The sequence below is a fragment of the Phaenicophaeus curvirostris genome, chromosome 6 (genome assembly GCF_032191515.1).
Source record: "Phaenicophaeus curvirostris isolate KB17595 chromosome 6, BPBGC_Pcur_1.0, whole genome shotgun sequence".
Classification (NCBI taxonomy): Eukaryota; Metazoa; Chordata; class Aves; order Cuculiformes; family Cuculidae; genus Phaenicophaeus; species Phaenicophaeus curvirostris.
Window position 1 is genome coordinate 14,668,347 of NC_091397.1, and position 25,712 is coordinate 14,694,058.

The 25,712-nt window shown below is 37.9% G+C and overlaps 1 protein-coding gene across 13 annotated transcripts in view; it reads left to right on the plus strand.

Moving 5' to 3' along the window:
• Positions 1 to 25,712, plus strand: part of PARD3 (par-3 family cell polarity regulator) — a 450,646-nt gene that overhangs the window by 32,771 nt on the left and 392,163 nt on the right. For all 13 annotated transcript variants that reach the window (XM_069859364.1, XM_069859367.1, XM_069859365.1 and 10 more), the window contains exon 2: positions 16,861 to 16,962. In XM_069859364.1, coding sequence (XP_069715465.1) covers positions 16,861 to 16,962 — 102 coding nt within the window. The remainder of the gene's footprint in view (positions 1 to 16,860; positions 16,963 to 25,712) is intronic.

A 25,712-nucleotide genomic window follows, 5' to 3' on the forward strand; every position in this document is an offset into this window, starting at 1 on the left:
AACTTCTCAAAATCTTTGATTTGTCCCTGTTGCCCCAAAAGTCATGTGTGATATGTCAGAGTTTCCATTTAGTTGTCCTCTGATGTAAACTGAATCTGCTCTCATCTGGTGAAGGGAGGAGTTATAGAAGCTAATATGCTGGCTGTTATATAGATGTGTTGTGTATAATGACACGCTTTAATTATGTGCCAGCTGCTCTGCATCTCAGCATGGAACCTGCTTTATAGCAAAATGACAGTTTTTCTCTCTACTTATCCCCTGGGTTAGGAATCCAATGTATTTCTGGACTTTGTTCATTTACTTTGCTTCCAGAGTGCTTCTTGTGTATTTGGAGGTTAAAATTTTGCAAATGTTTGTTAACATTGACCCATTGTAAAGACACAACATGCAGGAATTTCACTAGAATAAAACATGGTCCTCTATGTCTAATTAAAATGAGTGTGAGCAAGAAAAACAATGCAGAAATGCTATACACGTGTCCTGGCAGAAGGCAAGGGCTCTTTATACTTTGTCTACCATCACTGCCTCAGCCTAGCAAAACATTCCTGTAGCATATGTATATGGCTTTTCAGGCAAATGGTAAGCTGAGTTTAGTGTGGCAGACAAGCACAGGCTGAATCTCCCTGGAGTTGGGGGCACTTTATCCTGACTTGAGTGCGATTTGAGCCAAACCAGTTGAGTGGCTGCACATTTATCTTGGCCTCTTAGGGTAGTCTCTTTTGGATTTAGTCTGCAATCAAAAGAGAATGTAAAAAGGGGAAGTTTCAAGTAACCTTTCCCTGACTCCCTTTCACCTTTAAGATTTGAAACCAGAGAAACTTATGTAGACAGAAATATTGTAAAGCTAAGTACAAGTTAATTGTGCAAACCCCTGTGCTATGCTTCTCTCCTGTGTTTGAGCTGCACTGTGAAAATTTGAGATGTCAGCTGTAGTCCAAAGACAGGCTATGTTTTTCAGTGTTCGGCTGAAATATGGATGAGTTTTCTTTTAAAGGATGGAGATCTGTTAGTAATGACAACATTTTTTTTTCTTTTTAGGGCAATGTTTAGGGGAATGTTTACCTATTACAGTATTACATTTGATCTCATCTGATGTAGATACTCAGTCTGAAAGAATGTTTTGTATGAGCTTGAGAGGTCTGAAAGTTTTGACTTGAAAGCAGTTTAAAATACATTTTCTTTTTTTTCCTGAAGCTAAGTAAATTTTGAAACAACTGTAGGTTTCAGTAATATAACTAACTAGGGAACAACTTTTTAGTTGTGTGAAAATAAATAAGGTTTTAGCTTTTTATTTTTTTTTTTCTTGCAGCATTCCCATGAAAGGGGCAGCTTTTGAAACAACTATTTTCTAAAGTGCATGAGAGCGTTCTGTTTGAGAGAGGTGTCTCTGTGGGGCAGGATGCACAGCCGGGAGGTGGGAGGTCTCACAGCATGGCAGCACTCTGCAGGGCCCTCCACAAGTTGCATCTCTTTCAACCCAGATGTGGAATGTCTTAATCACTGACACTGGTGTCTGTTCTAGCAAATCTTTGTGTCAAAGGAAAGCTTTGCCAAAACTGGCATTTTTACTTCAAGTTTGGTCTTCACAAAACTTATTTAAGAAGGCTTTCTCCTAATGGTGAGGATTCCTTGTAGCTCTATGCTGCCTAAAATATTTTTCTTCTTACAAATGGTAAAATTTTACTTCATTACTAATTTTTGTGTTGTACTTTGTGTTATACGTTGTCTTTCTAGAGATTGGAAGGGAACTGCATTCCTAGTTTAACAAGCTGCAAGCTATGAAAGGTAAAATTAAATGAGCCTTGTAGAAAATAGGAAGAGTAGTAGAGGTACAAGTCATCCAGCAAAACAGAATGCTATTAGGACTAAATTTTGCTGTTCGGTGCAAACCTCATGACGAAATCCATGCGTGTGAACTTGGAACAGAAGCTGGGCCTAACTGAGGATGTTGCTCTAAGTCAGTGTCTGATCCCTCCTCCTGCATTACTGTGTATATGCTGTGTTTCTGGCTCCATCCTGCTTTATGGCCATGAGATCTGTTACATCTTGGGTATACACAATTTAGGTTTTAAATTGAAAACTAAACAAAAAATTTTCTTTCCTCTCCTTTCTGTTCAGGACTGATGCATAAAAATCCACAACATTTTGATTTCCTCTCCCTCTCTCTTTAATTTTGAAGGAGCATGGACTGTAAATTGGAAATGCTGCCTACTTGGAAGATAGCTGAGGCCCCTGGCCAGCTTTATCTGCAGCTTGCAGGTGGTAGATCTTTCTCTGTGTCTTACTGAAGCAGGGAAGTTCATGACCTCTCTGTATCTGAACTGCTCACTATATATAGATTAGGATTCCCTGGGAATTCTCATAGCAGACTGCCTTGTACAGCTGTGGAGCAGCTCAGTCCCCAGGTGATAATTTAGGTGTCACCTATAACTGACTTGTGCCTGTAGCTGTCTTGTCCCACGTGCACTGGGGCGTTCATCTGGATGCAGCTGAGAGTTACAAGCTCATAGTAAAAAGCATGTAAAGGCAGCTGTAAGGTTTTGTGGCGATTTGAAGACTTCTCCAGAAGAAACCAAAGCCTCCGTACCTGGTAAATGAAAATGCATGTTCAAGTTCTGAAAAATTATTTTCTTTCACTCAATATTTTCAATTGTGTAAGCATGTGTAGTACTTACTTTCCTTTAATGAGTTAAAATACAGTGTGACAGAAATCTGAGAATTCACATTCCTTGTGGCAGATTTCCTCTTTAAGTACAATGTTCTTGGCTTTAAGGATTGGAGAGTGGGTTTTATATATACAAGGTTGTTATTTTGATGCTTGCAAGCTTCTGTCGGTCCAGACGTCTTGCTATTTAAGAAAGTGTGAGAGATTTTTTTAAAAATACATTTTTATCCCAGTTATTGAAATCGCCATTGTATTTTTAACAATGTGATTGCTATTAACGTAGAAGAGACATAGCAAAGGCTTGTTGATTTGCTAGAGGAAAGCTTGTGAACTTTAATTAATTAGCCCGAAGTCTTATGCAAAAATACATAGATGAAGGCTGTGGTTAGATGAAATGGTTTAAAACTTTTGTTAGTTAGATTGATGCAGTACTGGCTGGGTAGCTGTTAGTGTGTGCTGTCTAAAGGATGTGTTGAAACAGTCAAAAAGATACTGTCTTTTAACCTTCAACGAGCTCTTATATTTTTGCTCTGCTGTCTGTTGCAGAAAAACAAGCAAGTTTTATTTTTATCTTCAGTGGAAGACACTATCTTTATGTACATAACAGCAGCATTGGTTGTCCATGAATTGTTCAGTGCTAGCAAGAACTGCACCTTAGTCTCTCTGCATTTTGGTGGTTCACCAACTGGAGAAATCCCAGCTAAAAAATAAAAACCAGTTTTTCTGAAAAAAAGTTTGTATAGCTTTTAAGAACCTGTTTTTTTCTTCCAGCTTGTTAGACAGGGCTTGCTTCTAGATCTCCTTAGTCTCAAATATATTGCATTTTCTGTGACTAACTCGTTTAAAAATTGCAATACTTGAGAAAAACACTACTTTTCTGTGAATGTATGAGCTGCACATAAATTAATAATAAAAGGCTTATTCTAATTGTTTTTAGTTTTAATCAATCCTATGCAAAATGTATTTTGGCCATTAGTTGTGAAGAATTCTCAGATTCTATACGAGTGTGTGTCAGTGTGTATAATATAATTATGTTGTTGCATTGAAAACATTTTCAGTAAAGCCGGTTTCTGAAAGCAGTAAAGAACTAGAAACTGGAGGTTTCAAACTTAGGTTTGACTGAGGAGGAGGTACTCTCTAATTTGTGTAGTAGAAGAGAAGAGGGATAATTACGTTGGCTTTGCAGGGCTTGAAGGTATAATTCTGCGTGGAATATTATGGTGCATTTGAGCGTATTCCTAACATTGCATGTTCTACCACAGCTGACTTTGTTTCAAAGATGGGAATTTCTCATTTAGACCACATTGTAAGTTATGACTGAGAACACTCAAGTGTCATATCATTCTTATATTAATCAAAACTTCTAGAGATACAAATAGTGGTGCCCTGAGCTGGAAAATCTAAGAAGTTTTTACAGTATTCTATGTGATATAGTCTCAGGTTGGCTGAGAAGACTTAAAGGTTTACCTTTTGTTTAAAATAGGGCTTGGCATTGCTTCACTGGTTTTAATGGTTATTTTTTGTTGCTTTCTTTTCTGGTCAAGAAGACTAGCTGGTTTTGCTTCTCTCTTAATCAAGTCTTCTGCTTAAATTTTGACGAGTGCAGACATGCTAGTAGAGATTTAAGCAATTTTTACAGATGTGTAATGGGTTAGAGTTCAGTGTGTTGCTGCTGGCTGCTCTCTGTTGCTGGAGGTGACAAGGAAGGAGACAACTAAGGAAGTAAAAGGAGATTTTAATACTACCCCCCATCTGTCTGTGTTAGTGGATTCATTTTCCAGACTTGACTTGGCATGTATTGCACTGTTGATGGGCACTAATGCAGTTAGGTCTATGAGGGTTTTGCAACATCAAGATAGAAGGAATACTGGTATAGTAAATGGAAGGGATATGCTCTTAAACCAGCTTCTTCCAATAGCTGTCATCTATGTTTGCTTTAATGTCTTGGAAGTGCTCTCTGTTTCTACTGCTGGCCTTGTGTGGAGGTGATGGTGAGCTGTGCGTAAATGTGGACAATGATAAGAATGGGATTGGAGAAGCTGGAGGAAGAGGGAAGATTGTGGTGCACTTGACAACTGAGAGGAGGACAGTGTTTTTTTGGTATTTATACCAAATTCTGAAACTGGAAATGAGCTTAAAGGAGGAGTCTGAAAACAAGGAGAGTCATGGTAAGTTGAGAAGGGTTCAGGGTAAAGAGAGGAGTTAAGGTTTTCCTGTTATGGGCTCTGTTCACTACTCAGGAGTGTAGGAGTGGGATTCTGGTTTCCTCTGGTTAAACTGGGGCTAGCCTCATACTTAGACCAGACCTGAACTCCTTTATTGATTTGAAAAAGGTGATTATTGTGGATTTGTGAGGAGAAACAGTGATTGATGACCTCTGAAAAAAATATTGGAGCAAATTGAAATAGCAGAAGTGAAATGTGGAGTTGGTAGTGCTCAGTGTTAGTTCTGTCTTTATTTTCATGGCAAGATCTCCGGTCTGCTGTGGTTTTAATTGCATTTCGTTTTAAACATGGCAATACACTGCAACACAGTCAGACAACAGGAGGGCAGCCATGGTAAACCTAAGGTTACCTTAGGATAAATTTTCTAAGAAAGGTCTTTATCTCTAGAAGTTAAGAATACATGTGAAAACGAAACAAATAATCCTTGGGTTTACTGTTTTTAAGAGTTTGATTTTCCCTCCTCCCCTTAACTGTGTTACAGTTCCTGCTCTGGATTAGCAGTGATTGGAACCCTGAATTTGAAGAGATCTGTTTTATTTAACCTTATAAAATAATCACGGTTATAATAGTTGAATTTATATTGTGGTTGTTCTCAGAATTTCATATAAACATTATGCATGTTTAGATGTGAGTGACTACGCACTTCAATCAGCGCTGCAAAAAAGTATTGAAATTACACTGCTTCAAAAAAAATAGGGCAGTATTAGGGTAGTAGCTAAATATTGTTGTTAAAAATTGTTCCCCAGAGATAAAGATAAGGCCTATTTTGGTTAAAGTATCTTGGAAAGTATTTAACAGATCAATTAACACGCTACTATGATTATTTCCACATTGCTTTTGCAGATAATAAATGGAAACCATTTTTCTTTAGTGTGTTAGTCCTGGAGGCACTTGAGTGTGTGTTAAACAGATACTGATCTGTGTGAAATGGTGGAATGGTGGTGTGCAGGGGTCCTCTGGCCTCATGGTGATAGACTTAGTCAATGCAAAAAGCCTTTTCTATGAACTATAATGTACGTGTACATATGGAGAACAGAGGAAGGGAGTATAGTTATAGTCCTGAGAGTTTTTTTATAGGGCACAGTGGAAACTCCTGAATCTTTCAGTCCCCCACTCTTATCAGCAGGATTTCCCTCCAACATAAATGAGTAGAAATGCTCTGCATGTCTATTCTGAGTCCTAGGATTTGATGTTGATCTGTAGGTGTTTTTCAGCATATGCTAGTTTTTCACTTGTATTTGTGCCATATGCCAGCTTGATCCAACAGACATAGATGACACATTGCTTCTCCTGTAAATTAGGCTGGGAATTACTGTGCAGGCAGCAGGCAGTGCCCAAGCAACCTGCTCTTCTTGCCTGCTGTTGTGCAGGGAGTGTTGGGGGATCTCTTCCACGTGCACTCCCCTTCCAGCAACTGCACAGGAGGCAGCGTGAGCTTGTGGGTGTCCCTGTGCATGGCTGACTGGTTGGCAGCAAGAGTGAGGTGTCTGGGATGCTAGGACTCTAAACCAAAAATGTAAGGTATCATATTCGACCTAAATTGAGATAAACTTTCCTGTGGTTCACATAACTTGTGCATTCATTCCACATGGTTCAGCAAAGCTTTTTATATTGCAGAGTCCTATTCGCCAAGCCTTGACTTTCAAGATCTCAAAGGAATAATACAGTCATCAAAACAAAGAGTGACATTTCCTATTTTTTATTAACTTCATAGTTTACAGGTTGTCAGAAATGTGAGGCACTCTATATAATTATGTTTTTGCAACTCCCTCTGTATATTAATCATTGTTTAGAATTCACATACTATGGGATGAGTTGACAATGCCCACTTGGGTGCATATTTCAAAACTGGTTGTTTCCATCTTTCATGGTACTTGATATTAATGGGTCCCCAATGGAAATGTTATTTCCAGTATATTTGTGAAATAGATTTGGCTCTTCATCTCATGTTGGATGTCACTAGGGTAGGCTGTTGTGTTTTTACTCTCCTGAAACTTCCCTTGAAACGTTTTGCTGGACTCAGAATTTTTTGTGTTCAATCAACATAGAACAATATTGGCCTCAAGCTCTGCCAGGGGAGGTTCAGGCTGGACATCAGAAAAAGAACTTTTCATGGAAAGGGTCATTGGGCACTGGTATAGGCTGCCCAGGGAGGTGGTTGAGGTGCTGAGGGGCATGGTTTAGGGGTTGATAGGAATGGTTGGACTCAATGATCCTGTGGGTCTTTTCCAACCTAGTGATTCTGTGAATAATACATGTCAGTCTACAACATTTATGTCTGTATGTATATAGACATGCACATGTGGGTGGTTATTGCACTAAAATCCATTACTCAAGTTTAAATCTAGTACTGAATTTTAAGAGCTATTGTAGTGGCTGAAGACAACAATGAATGGTTAAATCTAAGCAATACTGTAGTGGTGGGTGGAGGTCAGAGAGATGTTCTTGGAAGGAACAGAAAGCACTTCTCTCATCAAATTCATTCATGGTTCAATTGTTGAGCTGAAATCTAAAAATGCTCTTTATTTCTTCAGCATCGTTGCCCAAATTTTTATGTCCCTGCATAGAAGATTGTGCATCATTATACACAGCGCATTTCACTTATGTATTCATGAGCTCTTGACTTGATTAATGTAATTCATCTCTGTCATCTGCAGTTAATACTAATAATTATAAATTGTAAGTGATAAATTATTTTGTTGCATTTTTTGTTGTATTTAAATGCAGATTTATGGAGTAATCTCTGTGTTGCAGCAAAATACTCTGACAAGGACACATTTTTTTTTTTTCAACTTACTTGCAGATTTAGCACACTTGGAGTTTGTGTCAAAGCTTGGGTAGCGGTCTAGCAGGGATAAATCCCATGTGAAAGTTTTATTTTGCAGTTTTGGTAGGACAGTGTTATTCAGTGCTCACAGAATGGGCATGAATGAGGGATTTTAGAGATATAATATCTCTCCGCTCAATATATTTTTCTCAAATATTTTAATTTTTTCCCCCTACCAAACCAAACTTAATTGTGCGCAGCATGAAGAGTAGTCATGGCAAAAAATGTGTTGATCTTTCACAGTCAAATATAAAACTTTCTCCCTAATTTATTTATTCTTGAATTCGGTTGCCACATACATTCTAGTGGCAGCACTAGATAACTTCTATTTTTCAGGTGCCTGACTTGATCCTAGTAGCAGGGTGCAGCTTGGCAGGTTGCTTGGGAGCCTGGAGCTGCCCTTTGGTGGTGGCACCTCCTGGTGGTTAGAGGGCTGAGTGCTGGGGTGACATGTCACTGAAGTCATCAGTTTGACATTGAGAAATGCTTTCAGTGCAGCAGGCAGCATCCTGCGCTGGGTCAACAGGTCACAGCCAGGAGATGGAGGATGGGATCACCCCACTCTGCTCAGCATGCCTCAATACACACTCAGGTCTGGGATGTCCTCGGGTCCCTTCCAACCTCAATTATTCCATGATGTAGCGAAACGATGTGCTCTTAAATAGATGTTGGAAATACGCAGCACGAAGGAAAGTTGATTTATATTATTTAGTGGTATGCTTTCTCATGGATTGCTACAGATTGCATCTGGGTAAAGTGGATGAGTTTAAAAACACAAAAGAAAGAAAATCCAGATTTCCATGGTGCACAGGGGTAACGCATTCAAAGGAAGAATTTACATCTCCTAAGACACATTATATTGTCTGCAAAATTTTAGGGTAGGAAAACACGAAGAGTGTTTGGGTATCTCTAGAGTGTATCTTGGACTACTTTCCTTACAGATCTAGGAAATAATCATGTCTTTTCAGAAGAGCGAGAGATTTATATTTTTTTTTTTTGAATGTTTATGCAAACTGTGTTGTGGTTAACAGCCAAAGTAAATTTATTGTTTTTTAATAACAGCCTTTTGCTGCTTAAAGCAAGATCCGGTAGTTCCTTGATGATTTTTTGTGCGCAAGTAGTAATGGCAGCACAACTCAATATGTATTAGTGGTCCAGTGGTTTACTGACTGTAGTATTTCAGTTTAGGAGACATTCAGTTTCTTTTTTTGGCTATCAGACTTCTATGGCGAGGACTGAAACAGACTGTGTGATGTGATAGTTTTTAAGTAAATCACGGTTATTACTGAAAGTGGACATGCAGGTTGTGTGCAAAAACTAACATTGCTTCCCAGTTTGGAAACACCCTTTCCAAAATTTCAGTGTCTCAGGAAGAGTGATGCTGGCCAGATGTTCAGATTTTGTCTTGTGTGGATTTCTGTGAAGTTAAAGCCCTTTTAGCAAGCCTGGAAAAGTATTGGTGAGTGTAAAAATTGAACAAAATGCTTCAATGATCAGACTTGTATGTTTTTCTCTTTCTTAATTGGTTCATATTTGCCATCAATACATATCTCTTAGTTGAAGACATTGTATATTTGATGAAAAAATCGAATCCCTGACCGAACCTTCTTCTGAAGGCAAGGTTACCTTCCTGGGTGTGTATCCCTATTTCTTGATAATACAAGATACCAAGAAATTATTTTTAGTATGGTACATCCCCAGTCCAAAAATCAGTTTTACAGGTTAAGAAATGAAAAGATGAATGGGGTGAGGCTTATTGTTTACTGTAGAGCGTGCAGCTATTTCCTATAGTCTTCCGTAGCGCTTTTTTTCTTGCCTTCATGGGGCCCAGGACAAGGCAGAGTTAAGTGTGCTCTAAAATTAATATGAGGGGAGTGTTTGCAGATCAGGTATGTTCAGGAGTGGAAAAAGTAACTGTCCCTTCAACTCATCACTTGGTAACTTAAGAGTTGTTACAGGTATCAGTTGCTTTCTGAGGTCTACTGGGCTCCTTTCATTAATGTTAAATATTTTGCTGACTTGTGCCCGTGCAGAGATGGTGAATGTACTTCTGTTGTATCATTACTACCAGCTCTGCATGGTGCAATATCAATGTTTGTAAGAGCGTAATGGTCTTTGAAGCTGTTGTCCTTCCCCCAACCCCTTGCTGCTATCATGGGTTACACGGCAGGTCTTTGTGCTTGCAATTCAAGGAGAGAGGCGATGGGAAGGAGATGCAATTCAAACCCAGGGACTTATTCTTGCCAGCTCGTTGGGCTGTGGAACATAACTGGAATCCAGCTGACACTGCGAGTGTTTGTGGCTTCCCTTTGGCACCTGACTGCTTGTTTTGACTGTTCCTCCTGCAGCACAGAGCTAGACAGGGAAATGAATGAATTCACTGGCAAAATTTCAGATATATTAGTTTTTTATTAACCATTATTTTCCTTTCAGCTTTTGTTCACACACCCAAGTGCTGTATGCTGCTGAACGGACAAGTCTGGTACGCACCCCAGCCTGATGATTCAGTTCGTTTTGATCTGTGTGCTCTTTTGCCACAAAGGCTTTATCTGTTCTCAAAATATTTGAACTAGTGAAGATAACTACATGCATAGCCATGTAATGTTAAATTTCAGGGGTATACTTACTTTGCATTTTGACTCCTCATTTATAAATGAGGAGTTATCTTGACACTTGGATCTGCTTCTGCCCTTTCACCTGTCCTGGTGGTGTTTTCCTTTGAGAGTTGCACTGCAATCCCTGTGCACGACTGTCGAGTTGACAGTGTTTTTTTAAAAAAATCATTTAAGGATCTGTGTCCCAAAAAAGATCTTAAAGCGAAAAGCTATAAATGATAACTAGATTTAAATAATTTCATTTTTAGAAACTTGATCTCTGATAGGCACAGAGAGCCTTGGTGAGCTCAGCTTGGCAAAGCCAGTCTGTTTCTCCAGATACTGCTCCATGGTAGGAAATACTCTCTCTATTTATGTCTGAACAGATTAGAAAATAGAGGTGAGAGTGGGAAGAAAATCTGGTATACTTGATTTAAAGTAACAAAGTGTGTAACAAATTGTAGAGGCAACTACAGTTGGTCTATACCCAACTGTAGCTGGGAATCCTGAGTTGTTACAGTCAAAAGTAAGGAGTACAGACACCTTGGAGAGAGCTAGCTGTCCTCTGGTGGTGCTCTCTTGGATGGGCTTCAAACCAAACACATGAAATCACCTCATCCCACCCAGAGGTATGTAATTGTAGACATGCAGACGAAGTCTTTTTGATGCTTCGGGACATCCTCCTGGTGGGCAGGTGAGACTGAATCACAACAGTGGGCATAATTTATAAACACTAGGCTAGGTAAGGTAGGCTTTTTAGGAGCCTGATTTTCTGCTTTGTCTTAAATAGGTAGCTTTTTCTGACTAAGAGTTTGTGGTACGCTCCTCTTGTGCAATATAGGCAAAATATTTTGAGGAAATAATATTATTTTTTGTGACCTTTCGTGTTATGTCTATACATTTTTTGAAAGGATGCATTTACAAAAAGCAAGACATTTATTTGGAACTAAAAGATAAGAAATCTTTCTATGCTATTTATTAAGAACCCATTACAGTTTCCATTCCTAATTTAAGATACTGTTTTCCACACATGTCGTTGTTTCCATTATGTGGGGACATAAAATTTTCAGCTACGGTATATTCAATACTGTTACTTATAGTGAATGTTCTTGGTTGTTCCTTGGTGCTTTTTAGAAGTCATGAAGTATGGAATAAACAGAATATGAATGGCTGCATTCTTACTGCCTTTGTAATGTGCTCTTGTTTCCACTCACAGTGCTGGTGTTCACCTAGCAAATATTTATTTTCCATCATAGAGGGCTTTGGAGCAGAAAATGTAGTGCTCATGAGTTTAAATTATAAATACCTATATAATCATAGTCAAGTAGAATAGTTAAATGGGTGTACACAGGAAACAGGAGATCTGACTTGCTTAGACTTGAGCTGAGTGATGCAACATTTAAATGAAGATATTATAAATCAGGTTTAGCATTACTTCTAGCCTTGCATTCAATGAAGTGAACTTGCTTGTTCTTCTGCATGAACTAGTGACAAAGGCATCTATACAGCTTTTACAAAATAATTGCACATTGCTAGTTTACACGTTGGTGGAGCAGCATTAGCTAATGAGTTTTCTATCAAAGCATGTTTTCATATCTCTAAATGCTTTGCAGATTTGGAGAGTGCAGTACCCTTGTACACAGTAATAACAGGGAGAGAATGTACATGTGGCTTTGTTGACAAAATACGAAAATCTAATTTTAATGTACAAATTCAAATTTTGAAACAACAGCAAAGCATCTGAGTCTGGGATGTTTTCTTAAACCAAAAAAACCTCTGAAGCAGATTTTTTGAAAAGTTTGAGTAATTTTTCTTAGTATTTTTTTCATCTTTACAGAAACTGACTTTTGTAGACTTGATACATTTTGCACTTCTGTTGTTTTACAACTAGAAGACAATTTCTTTTTCACCCATGTGAGTGCTCTGTTGGCTATGCCCTGAGTAGACCATCACTGTCTGTGTTAGTGTTGGAGCCAGTCCCTTGTTTGTGAGATCTCGCTTGAGCTGTTGGGTAAGCTCCAAGTAAACTCTGGTAGTTGCCAATTTCCACTCTATGACTCAGTAGCAGGTCTAAATCAAAACAGTATTTTTGTCTGCTTCAGAAAATGCCTAAAGACTGTGTTGCTGCTATTACATAGGGAATTATGGATATCTGCTCACTGGCTGTGATGGAGAAAAAGAATCACAGAATCATTGTGATTGGAAGAGACCTCTAAGATCATAGTCCAACCATCAGCCCAACACCACCATGCCTACTAAACCGTGCCCCGAAGTGACCATAGCTGCACTCTTTCTGAACACCTCCAGGGATGGAGACTCCACCACTTCCCTGGACAGCCTATTCCAATGCTTGGCCATAAAGAAATCTTTTCTGATATCTAATCTAAAACTTCCCTGGTACAGCTTCAGGTCATTTCCTCTTGTCCTATCACTTTTTTTCTTGGGCAGGGAGACCAGCATCCATGTCGCAACAACTTGACCAAGCTGTGCATACAGATACCCTTGTAACATCAACGTAGTAGTAATTGAATTCAAATCAGTGTTAAGTTTGGTCCAGTTTCTTTTGTATTTAGCAAAGACTGCACATGAACTGACAACCTGTGTTCATTTTAGACAGAACAGAGGGCAGGAATTTCAATGTGAACATTTATGCAGTTTGGGTGTTTCCGTGTTGTTTGGTTAGTTAATACCAGTTGTTAAAATCTGGAACCATAAATGGCTGTGGATTTTCTTAACTTGGTAAAATCACTATCATCAATGTGGGTGTTTTTTGTTTAGGGTTTTTGTTATTGTGGTATTTTTTTTTTTAGTGTGGTGTAATATCTCTAAAAAATGTGAGTACTCCCCTCCCTCCTAGAGCTTGCTTAAGTCCCAAGTCTTCCCTACCAAATTCTTGACTTATGTGAAACCTTTAATAGAGTAAAAGGACCCCAAAAGGAGGACTGCTTTGTGAAGTTTGGAGAGAGCTGTAATGAAAAGTTTCATTGTTATTTCGTATTTACTTACCAAATCCTGCCAGAGTAAATTCTTGCCAAACTAGTTTTATATATTTCTTGTCTGGTCTTGCTAACGTATTGTTTTGTATCAGGACCTTGTCTGACAGGAAAAGCGACCAGAACAGTTCAGCCTATGGCACAATGAATAGGTGATGCCAGAAAAATGAAGTCGATCTGAAACTTCTTACGCAATATTGAGGAACATTTATAGGAAACTAATTAACAAAAGTCATACAGCTTATATATCAAAGCTATTTTTAATGTAGACTGTACATACTGAAACAGCACAATAGAGATTTAGAAGTGGGTGTTTCCACTATTGATTCTGTAATCATGTGTGTTTTCTTGCATTTGCCTTGAAGGTGGGACATGCTGATGGTGAAAAGGAAAAAAATGAGGATACGGGAATATAGAAGTTGTTTCAGTTCAGGTGCTGATATTGCAATTATCTATTTCTAGTGTTTCCGTTCTTCAGTAAGAAGATTACGTGATGCAAACAAAATCAGTGAAGTGTGTCATCTATGAGGGATGAGATTCTCTTAAAGCCTGAACTAGTTATTCCATTTCTGATTTTGCAATGAAGCCTGGCTTATGGATTTGAGTTGGAGTAATTGCCAGGGGAAACCTGTATCAAGACCTTTAGAAGTGCAAGAAGTTTACTAGCTGGTCAGTTTAGTTGTGTATTCAAAGCCTGGGTCTTCTCGACTGTGTTTCAGTCTCTGGTGTAGATACAAGGGGCAGAGGAGATTTTTGTAAGGGACTGGAGGATGAAGAAGGCAAGTCCTTTTATTTTGAGAGCAGAGTTTACGAAGGCACATCTTCAGTAGGCTTCCTTCTAGAACTTGTTTGTTAAGGAATTTTGAAGGATTTCTGGTTTACACAGGAGGCTTTTTCCAGCCCTGTCTGTAACTGTTAGTGGAGTATTCAAATTTAATAGAAGTTTAACCTGGTATTTGTATTACGTATGTTTTTAAAGATTAAATTTTTGTACTGTGTAGCTGTGTGTGCACCTTTATATGTATGACAATGTGAATAGCATAGTGCTATTTTGTAATTAGTCCTGAATTTTAACTTTAGAAAAAAGGATGCTGAATTCTCTTCTCTAATGTGCTACAACTGTAAGTGTAGTTTGAGGAAAAGCTATCCTCTAAGGAAACCATCCATTATATATTTATATAATACATTTATTCTGAGTAAGTATTTAAGGTAATGACATATAATACTTTCAAAAGTTAGAGAAAAAAATCTGTAATTTAATTTCTGACATGACGTAGTCTAATGACTCTAAAATGTAGTTCTGAAATCTGGTCATCTGGTGATGTTGATTTATAGCAGTATTTAAAGTGGATCTAATTATATAAACAATGAAGAAAGTTTCATGATTATCACATTTCTCTGAAATATTTGACCTATGTGTATTTATCCCATACAAATAAACAGAGTTCTAGGACATTAAAACCAAAATGAATGTGACTTGATGTTATTTCATGCAGCATCGTGTCCAAGATTTCACGCAGCATGTCCTCTCAAGATGTAAAACCACATATGGATTTAGAGGAATTCTGTTCCTCCCATTTCTTGATTTGTTCTGTCCTTTTAGAAATAAAATTAATTTCAAGTTCTTTAAGGGTGGAAGGTTTCTTTTCAAGTTTGGGTGGGTGGGGTTTTTATTGTTTGTGTTTGTCTTTTGTTTTGTCTTAATTTCTAGACACTGATACCTGAAAAGCCTTAGGTACTAGTTGCTATTTTTAGGAAGTCAGGAACTTTCCAAGATGATGCAAGTTTGAAGGACCTCAAATTAATCACTTTCTGTAGTCGTGTCTGTCCTGTAAAAAACAAGGAAGCTCTCTGCTGCTAGGCACTTAACAACAGCCCGGGGCATTGGCACTGCTATGGGGGTGTATTTGAGGAGCAAGAGAAGACTGTATCATGTTCAAGTTGTGCGTTTATAGTATAACTTTCCCCTGTTAGAAAACAAAGAATCCTTTTAAGAATAGGACCTTGGGTACTAAACAGCCGTCAGGTCATGCAGCAATGCATGGAGGACACTTTGTGGATGCAACCTTATTCTGTTGGTTATGGTTTCCTTTCGTATCAGAAGTAGTAATAAAGACTATAAAGCCAGTCTTCCCAATTACTGGTATACACAAATATACACACAAAACCACACACACACATATATGCATATATATTTGTCCATATGTATATGTGTGTATGTGTATCTTCTTTTAATTAACATGTGGCAAGTGTTATTCATGTAAGATTTAGATATCCCATCTACTAACTCTACCAAAGCACAGATAGAAAGCCTTATCATTTAAATATTGATTTGTACTCTTTACAGCTGTCCTGTAATGATTTGTGCCTGTTGACTGCTGTCTGAGATACAAGCTGGAGAAGTGGGCATGTGTGAACCTCGTGAGGTTCAACAGGGCCAAGTGCAAGGTCCTACACCTGGGTTGGGGGCCATCCATGGTTTCTTCACAGAATCATAGAATCCCTAGGTTGGAAAATATCTTTGAGATCATCAAGTCCAACAGGATGGTGGATGATGTGATTAAGAGTAGCCCTGTGGAGAAGGACTTGGGGGTGCCTATTGGTGAGAAGCTCAACATGATTGGCAATGTGTGCTTGTAGCCCAGACGGCCAACCGTATCCTGGGCTGCATCAAAAGAAGTGTGGCCAGCAGGGCAAGGGGGGTGATTCTGCCTCTATTCTGCTCTTGTGAGACCCCACTTGGAGTATTGTGTCCAGTTCAGGAATCCTCAACATAAGAAGGATATGGAACTGTTAGAATGGGTCCAGAGGAGGGCTACAAAGATGATCAGAGGGCAGGGGCACCTCTGCTATGAGGGCAGGCTGAGAGAGTTGGGTTTGTTCAGCCTGGAGAAGAGAAGGTTCTGGGGAGACCTATAGTGACTTTCCAGTACCTGAAGGGGCCTACAAGAAACAGGGGATGGACTCTGTACAAAGGTGTGGAGTGATAGGAAACGGGAAAATGACTTTAAGTTGGAAATGGGAAGGCTTAGGCTAGACTTTAGGAAGAATTTCTTCACCGTGAGAGTGATGAGGCACTGGTACAGGTTGCCCAGGGAAGTTGTGGATGCCCCCTTCCTGGAAGCATTCAAGGCCAGGTTGGATGCGGCATTGAGCAGCCTCATCTAGTGGGAGGTGTCCCTGCACATGGGAAGGGGGTTGGGACTGCATGTTCTTTAAGGTCGCTTACAACCCAAACCATTCTATGATTATTTATTTTGAGAATGATGTATTTTCCTTTTCTATGCTATATTTTCAGTAACGCTTGGAATGCTGTCCCCTACATGTCAGTGATGGGACTGTGACTTACGCAGAGCTGATAAAAGTGGGAAGAGTATGTGTCTGATCTGGGGCGATTTAAAAAAAGAACTTTGGCTTTGTCTCATTTTACATTTATTTATGGGAATATGACCTAAATGCGGGGCATTTCTAGGACTGCAATGTTAACTGTATGGTGGAATAACCTCTTTCTGTTTGTATGTGATATCTCATATTATTTTCTTCTCCTTTTATGCAGGATCCTAACTACTGGATACAAGTACATCGACTGGAACATGGGGATGGTGGGATCTTAGATCTTGATGATATTCTTTGTGATGTAGCAGATGATAAAGACCGTGTAAGTACAAAAATGTACAAAAGCTACACTTTGCTTGCAGTTATTTCTTGTGACAAAATTTAATTGGCATGGCTATTTCAACTAGGGCTTTATAAAGAAATATTATGTGAAGAGTCTTGGGACATGGAGACTCCTCACTGTCTGAAATGCTGGGATTACTCAAGCTGTATAGAGTAACAGTGCTGAGTTTTCAGGAATTTCTTCCATAAAAATAGAGCCCAGCTAAGATTTCACAGAAAGCTAATTAAAACCTCTATTTAGTTATCTCATATTGAAGTGCTCAGCTGCATGATTAGTTTAGCTTTTGCTTATAGGCCTTAAGGAGGCTGGTGCAAGTTGTCACTGTATATTTGTGTGTATGCGTGTATCTATATAAGGGGTTTTTTTTAAACTCGTTTGAATCATGCACTTAGCTCCTCACATGCCTTTCCATTCTGAAGGAGAAGTTTGAGTTCTGATGACTTCAAGACCTCATTCTTTGCCTGTTACCCTGCCTTGCTGCCTTCAAGTGCAGTAATTCCTCACAGTGAAACTCTGTGGGTGTTTTTATGTGTGTGACTAATAGATGAAAAACTCTGACTGCAACTGAAACATGCAAAGTCATTATTACAGTATTGTTTTTGTATATAGATGGACAAGATACCTAGTAATTAGTAGTACTCATTTCTGCATTTGCCAAGCTCGTATCCTCTGATTTTGTGAATCTGGGTTGTCTCTGCTGATAGCACTTAGCAGTTAAATTTCCTTTTTTTTTAAAGGGCCTTGTAGCATTGATGAGGAAGGTGCAGTATAAACATGTACTGTGATATATTGCTTTATATCCTTGAATTAATCATTCTCACTTGACCTTCATGCTTGATCTTTTTCAAACAATTTACTCACTGTTTTTCATTTTCCTGTATTATATTTTATAGCAGACCTTCCTGATTATCTTCAGTTTTGGATTCTTAACTTTGCATTTGATACTTCCTCCATAGCAAGCTTCTCAACTATTTCTACTTTAGCTGAACCTCATGTAGGTCTTATTAATGCAAGGTTCTGAATACGTCTCCAGTTAGTGATATTTTTTATATGTATACACACTCTTAAGCATATGTTGTTAAACTTAAATGGATGATGTTGAAATGTTTAATTAAATATATTACTGATGTCTGGAGTATTAGTTAGGTGCAAAATTAAACACTAGTCTACATCCTTTATTTTTCAATTGGGACAAAAATACATAGGATATTGCAAAACTGAACACTTAATATCTTTGTGTTCATTTTCATAAGGAAGTCTATAAAGTTCCTGAAGACAAATTCATTATGCCATTAACTACCTATCGTCTCTACTTTTCAAAATCAGTTTACTCTTATCATGTTTTTTCAGGTATAAGGATCATTCCCATAGCAATAAATTTGATTTGTGTCTTTTTTTATGTTGCTTTTATGTCATAATTATTTTTACAATGTCATATAAGCAGAATACAGAATGCGATACATCTAAGGACCAGCTTGTTCACTTCACTGCTTGCTTATTATAGTCAGCTATATTAGTAAAATGAAACTTTAAGTAATGTGAAGAATATGTTTACTCCCATTTCACTGTCTCCATGGAGAAAATGTTCTATAACACATCCAAAGACCCTTAAAGGCAGCAGCTGTTCTGAACGGAATAAGAGAAGTATCTTTGTGAATGTGTCCTTCACATTAAAATGCATCACAGAAGGGTGACTTTATTTAGCTTCTTCAGTCCCTATAGTTTGGTATTCTCTTGTCACTTACTAAGCCTAAATGGATGAGTAAGGGTTAACCAATTGCACTCTGGAACAATTTGTGATGTTCAATGTTGTTCCCCGCTAAAAAAAAAAAAAAGAGAGAGAGAAGAACATGGAACAAACTATGAGGAATAATTGATGTTGCTGATTTTTTTTTTCTTTTTTGGAAACAGCTTTTATTAAGCCTTTTAACATAGTTCATTGAGAAATCATATGATTCTATGATTCTAAAGTTCATAATGCATTCTAACTTAGCTGGCATGCAGCTTTGACATTCACATTTACATGATATTGCTACCCATGGAGTTGCTGATGAAAACACAGTTAGTGCAGTTAATTGTCGTAAAAGTATTAACCCAAAAATTAATAAATGCTCATTTGAATAATTTTTTCCTTGGAAAACTTTTTTGTGATTGATAGATTGAAGTGCAAATTTTGATTTTCTTATGGAAGGATAGTTTTCACCAGAAATATATAAGGTTTTTTTATATTCATCATCTCTCTCTCCCTCTCTCTCTTTAGATGAATACAAATAGCTTGTCTTGTCTTTGTTGTTTTTGAAAAATATTTGGCTAAAAGAAACATGTATCCATTTTTAACTAGTGGCATCAATTCCAGTCTTAATTATGAGTGTGTTTAGTACTGCTTGAGGAAACTACTTGAAAAGCTTGGGTCAGATGAATGGCTAATACCTCTTTCCAAGAAATAAAGTAAAAATAACTCCCTTCAACTTGCTTTTATTCAACTGCATCATCTATTTAGATTATTTTAAACATATAGGTTTCTTGTGCATTTAGTGATTAGAACAATATTTCAAAGGTAGGTTAACAAACTGATTTGCTTAGATTTCTGTTACTTGTAAAAGTAGCCCTTCATTTGAAGGCTCTCAGAAAACATATGTCAATTTGACAGGTTTCCAGCTTGATGATCACATGCTTGATGATCTCAGTTCAGTTCTTGGTAGGCAGATGTACTCAACAGCAAAAAAAAACCCAAACCCAATCAACTGAACAAAAAAGAAACCTTAACCGTTTCTCCTGGCAGGCTGAGGCACATAGACCCTTCAGAGATCCTTATAGTTTGGGTGTAATATCAAAGTACTTACTCAGGGAACTTGCAGGCCCTTGTTTATCCATGGCAAAAAAAGAAATCTCAGAAAATTGCTGTGTAATCTCCCATTTTAAAAGTATGAATATAAGCTGCTTCCAGTTGAATTCTCAGTGAAACAGGCTCTTGTATTTTGCAGTATTTTACAAAAAATGTTTCATGTGCAATTATATTTAATTTTTTCATGACTAGTAATGCTCTGTGGCTCACTGAAAAGCTTTGGAGATAAAAATGTTTGTTTGATGTAGTTACATTTCTGAAAAATTAGAGGCTTTCCTGCCCAAGACTAAAATAAGGATCTGCTATTAACAGCCACTGTTTTGGGTGAGCCCCTGGGCAAATAGGTCTGGTTGGAAACAATGTAGAGTATGAATCTCTCGGCAATTATTCACATTTTTCCCCCAAAATGTATTAGTTTTGATAACTTGGGAATTAGCAGCCTGAAAATGTAAAAGCATCAGCATCTTCTGATTTCTTTCATCAGTATGTAGTAAATGCAGCACTCTAGTTTTAAAAAATAAAGAGGTATTTTGATAGATGCTTAGAGTTACAGCCTAGGTTTTGTTCCCTAAACTAAGGAATGGCTTTCTTCACTTGACATACTGTTTTCAACTACTCTGTCAGCAGTTTGCCCTGCGTAATTCATACTTCCACCCACTGAGTGCAGAGATAAAAAAACGTAGGAACATGGTTCAGTATTGTCTGGAGTGAAGTCTCCAGCTTGCCACAGTGTGGGTGCGCGTGGTGTCAGTGTCTGGCCAAGGTCCCTGTAAGATCAAGCTGATGTGGATGCTTCCTGCTACTAGATTTTGAACCTCCTAGGAAAACACACAAAAAGTTGCTTTTTGAGTGCAATACTTTTGGTGAGAATGGGCTGGAAATTAATTTCATAGATCTGTGCTGAAATGTAGTTTGTAAACATTCACGATCTAGAGTTGGCTGTGTTAAGTATCAAATTGTAGCTGAAATTCACTGTGATCAGTTGTACTTCATTTGCATCTGCTTTTAGAGACCTAGAGAATCTAGTAAGTTATGAATTTAGTGCCCACTTGTTTCTAGCATGATGCAAGAAAGGCTTTGAGCAGCAGCTTCTCACAATGTGAAGGCACATTAGGAGCTTTTCCCAGCTAGTGGAAAGGAAATGAACTTTTGTTTTTTGTGTTAAACATATGGTCAGTTCTAAATAATAACTGCTGTTTTGTTTACTTCCTCTTGGAAAGCACTGAGTTAGAGAGGCATGTGATGCACAAAATGTGGCTTTGGAAAGGATGACTGTGTTTAGTTTGTAACAAATGTTAACTTGAAACCAACACAAAAATAAATCTATTTTGAGCAAATGCATGACTTTCTTAAGGTTAAAGGCTAGCTAGGAACTGGACAGCTGTGATTACAATATGTTGCTACTATTGATTTTTGTTCCATCACCCTTATTTTTAGTGACAGTTCTGCAAGATTCCAGTTCTAGAGTAAATTCTGGGTAGACCAGTGACAACATGATGCTGGTGAAAAGAGTGAGGTTCTGGTAACCCTGCGTCTGTTCCTTCTCTCTGAAGTGTAAAAGAGCTTTTGAACTTGATGAAAGTTGCACAAATAAACTTGTGTTTGTCTTTAGATTTCTATCAGCACATAATCAGAATACTCAAAGTAGTAGTGTTCTAAATTTGGGTGTCTCTCAGCCTCATTCAAGCAATCTTACAGCTGAATTTACATTTAAATTCTCTTTGACTCTGCAATTTAGGAATTTAAGTCTAAAACCATGAACAGATAAGAACAACTTTTTGCTGTACTTCTAAACATTGTTTTTGCCATTGGTGGATTAAAACCCTGTGTGAATGAAAGAACGTCTAGGTCCAGTGCTGCAAATCCAACAGCAAAAGCTGTATTTACGGTACCATGATTGGCATGCCCTTCTTCCTTTTTCCTCAAAACTTTCCCATCATATTTAATTTCAACTACTGCGACTACTGCCATGATTATCTCTGCCACAGCGTCCAGCTTCTCTTTTCTTGTTCTGTCACTCTTCCCTGTATCCCAGAAAAACAGGATGACCTTGAAACAATTTGCGGTTACTCATAAGTGACTTGGCAAAACACGTTTTGAGCATAAGGCTTTCTTTTCTTGTAACAGCTTAAAATAACTACTTAAGCCTCTGAGCTTGGGAAAGTATTGATACAGGGAAAGAAACCCTTTGGATAACAATTCCACAATTATTTTCTATTAAAAAATTCAAACACTTCAGTTTAACAAGGAGCTCTTGATGTCATCTAGTATTCTCCAGTATTTTTTATTTTAGTTATGTTTTTAGAGATTGACAGTTTGACATTCACCGAAGATCTGTCAAAATGGTAAGAGCAGAATGTCTGTTTTAACCAGATTTTCTTTCATATTAACAATATTGACTCATTATTAATGGGACGACCACATGATTTTTAGGTTTGTCTTGCTGATGGATTTAAAGTAGAAAATCAAAGTTTTTATGTAGTCTTTTATGTAGCTGCTATTTAATGAAAAAATATTTGGAAATGACATATGCAAGTATAAATATTATCGTTGGTCAAAGAATGGAATTAAAATGCTTATAGTATTTCTGATAAGCTGAGTTTTAACTTCACCGTGTTTATGGATGAGACCAAAACCCATGGAAATGAGGAAGTACTGGGCATTATATATTATGGAAATGTGCATTTTCCAGTTACTAATAGATGTTAGATGCAACTAAATGTTGCCTCCCATCTATAACTCTTAGTTTTTCATCTCTTTCAGCACTGTTCTCCAAATTATTAATCTCATCATAATGTACTTTACTTGCTCTGTGAAGATAGCATTATTTGTTGGTCTTTTTCATGATAAATTCCATATCCCAATTCCTTTCCTGTATTACTGAGGTGATTCTATGAGTGCACTAAGAATTCCTGGGGAGGAGAGGAGTGGCATTAGTAAATTGATTTCTGTGGAGTTCTGAAGAGCTGCAGGTAAATCTGATTTGTGAAAATTAAATAATGTGATAAAAACTGTTCTGTGAGGAATAGCAGGCCCATGCATGAATATGATATAGTGGGGAAGACCACAACAGTGCTGTGAAGACAGTCATGCCTCGCAAACCCTCCTGAATTCTCAGCAGAAAGACAGACCTGATCAACAGCAACTGGATTGGGACAGTCAGAAACCCCACAAACTTGTCATGGGATAAGAGGAAGGGTGTTTCTAATATGTAACTGAATAAAAGATGGAAAATAGAGCATGTATTGTTCAATGTATTTGCAATTGTTCTGAAAAAAAAGGGAGGAGGGATTTGAATAAGGGAGTGACATTCCATTATTGTGTGTGAAACCGAATGCAGATGGTAAATTCTCGTTTGAAGGGTTGTAGAAGCATTCTGTGGTACCGAGGGAATAGATGTGATGAATGAAACATAATTTTGGCAAATGTGATGTGCTTTATAGAGAGATTCCTTTAGCTGAATCCAGAAACTAATGAGTTCTGAGCTGCCTATTACCTTTGGGAAAATGTTTTTTATTTCATAGTAGACCTCCAGAAACATCGACTTACACCCCGAGGTACAGCACTGTGAGACATAATAAGATCTAAGAAGGCTCACAGCAACTTACGCTTGTGTGTGTCTCTCCCACGTGCTGTCCTCCCCATCCTGCCACTTACAGTCTTGCAGGCTGTAGGACTTTTTGTACCCCAGCTCTTAGCAGATTTATTCACAACATGGCAGATGATTCCTTGCCAAAATAACTGAATATTTTTCTGCTATTTCATGAGCATCATCAGTCCACTGAAGGATCTGGCAAGCTGAGGAGAAAAGGCAGAGGATTTGACTGCTGGAAGTGGCTGAAGTGTGAAGGAAGAAGTAAGAAGAGGGAGGGTGGGAACGTCTGCAGGCTGAGACCTTCCCTTTCAGTTCAGCAAGGCTACCCGTGGCTATGGAGCTGAGTGGTCCCGTTGGTGAAGAACGGGGCAGGGGGTGGAACGGGTGGTGGGATCTTGTTGCTGTAAGTGCTGGTAGTGAGCCCTCTGTTTCCTCCAGCTGCAAGCCAAGCAGCTAGAAAAGATGTTGAAACAACAAAAGCATGGAGCAAATGCCAACATTGATTCCAGGTATAGATTAAAGGCTTCTCTACCAGCAGTCTCTAAATGGACTGGGACACAGCCTTTACAAGATGACAGAAGAAACAAGCTACGTAATAGTGTAAAATCAGAGATGACACTGAGAAATCATTCTTTTGTGTATTTCAGTGCAAGATCTCTGGGCATCAAATGAAACAAAAGTTTTTATTAGCAAAACAAGTAATAACTTTCATTTTCAAATTAGATTTTTTTGAGTGCTGCAGATTCTTCTGTTGAGGTGAAATGATAATAAATAGATTCCAAACCTTTTTCTGTTCTTTAAAAATTTTGAAGATCTCTGTCCTTTTCATTTTCCTTCATAATTTACTTTTTGACACTTGGAAATCTTTTCATTATCTCTGCTCATTCTTTTTACATTTTTTGCAGCTGTTTTAGGTCTATTGTGTTTTCTGTTTAAGTGAAATGTTTGGTTTTGTACCTGGTACTTGATACAAGGTCAGATGCTTTGTAATAAATTTTATGAGCTTTTGTGCCTCTGTCAGTCTTGATTGCTAATATTTATTCTTGTGCAAGTAAGCATGATTGGAGTACGTCATCTGCAGAAGGCTTTCACACTTTTTCTTTACCTGAATTTCTATGATTGATCAGAATACTTGTCATGGTTTAAAAGCATGCATAATGCTGAATTATCTGCTTATTTTCACCCTTCAAAAAGATGATGTTTGTAAATTGTGGGAACTGGTAATTTTAAGTAAGGTCTCGATTTGTGAGAAAGTTTAGATTAAAGAGATTCTTTGGCAAAAACCACAGAGTGTGTTGAAATGATGATGGTCTCACAGTATCTAATATTCGTAACACTTAAGGTTGATATGTGGCTATGGGTGATGATTGCTGCAGCATTACAAACTCATCACAATTAAGAGCTACTTCGTACTAAAAATATTTAATAATGGATTTTTTCTAAGTCCTGGAATAATTACAGATTTACTGCTTAAGTGCAACTGTACATAATATAAAGCAGTGCTTTCTAATTCTTCACAGTGTAAATCACCACAGAAATTTGCATTGAATCTGGAATTAGGCCATTATGGCTGAAAAATGCATGATATTCTGATAGCTTTTCATTAATTTTAGCAGTATCACTTTGTCCTAGAGGTATATTACTCATCCTACAACAAAGGAAGACATCGCAGAAAAGGTTGGTTATGGGAATTCATTAACACGACCCTCTTACTCCTTGATATTTGCACGTCTTAAAATAAATGCTGTTCCAACTTTACAGATATTTCCTAACAGAGATGTTAAGACTCATACGCTAGAGGACTGACCCATATTAAAGCTTAATTATAGTAATGGATAATCCTGCAAGTATAAATTATTCATAGTTGTTTTGTATGTGAGAGTAGCATCGTGAATAAATTAAGGAAAAGTTTCTGGAAAAGACCCTTGACAATGGATTAAGTTTGTGAAAAGATAATTTTCCTCCTTGTCTTTTAACCCAAAAGTGTTGAGTTTCCAGGTGCGTTCCTGTATGCACAGCTTTGCATTGAGGATCTGTTTTGCTTAATGGAAATCAATAACAAGTCTTAGGGCTCTACACCCTTGTAGTGTTCCTTGACTAATATGTTATGCAAGGGAAACATTCCTACCTAAACACAGTCCTGGTGCAAAAGTTGCTATCTCAGTCGTCTGATTCCCACACCGTCACTAGGATAAGACTTTAGTGTTACCCTCTTACCTCTTGATGCCAACAGGTCTTAAGAGTGCTCTAAGTTTATGGTTATTTCTGAGGAAGGATGATAAGGCTTAC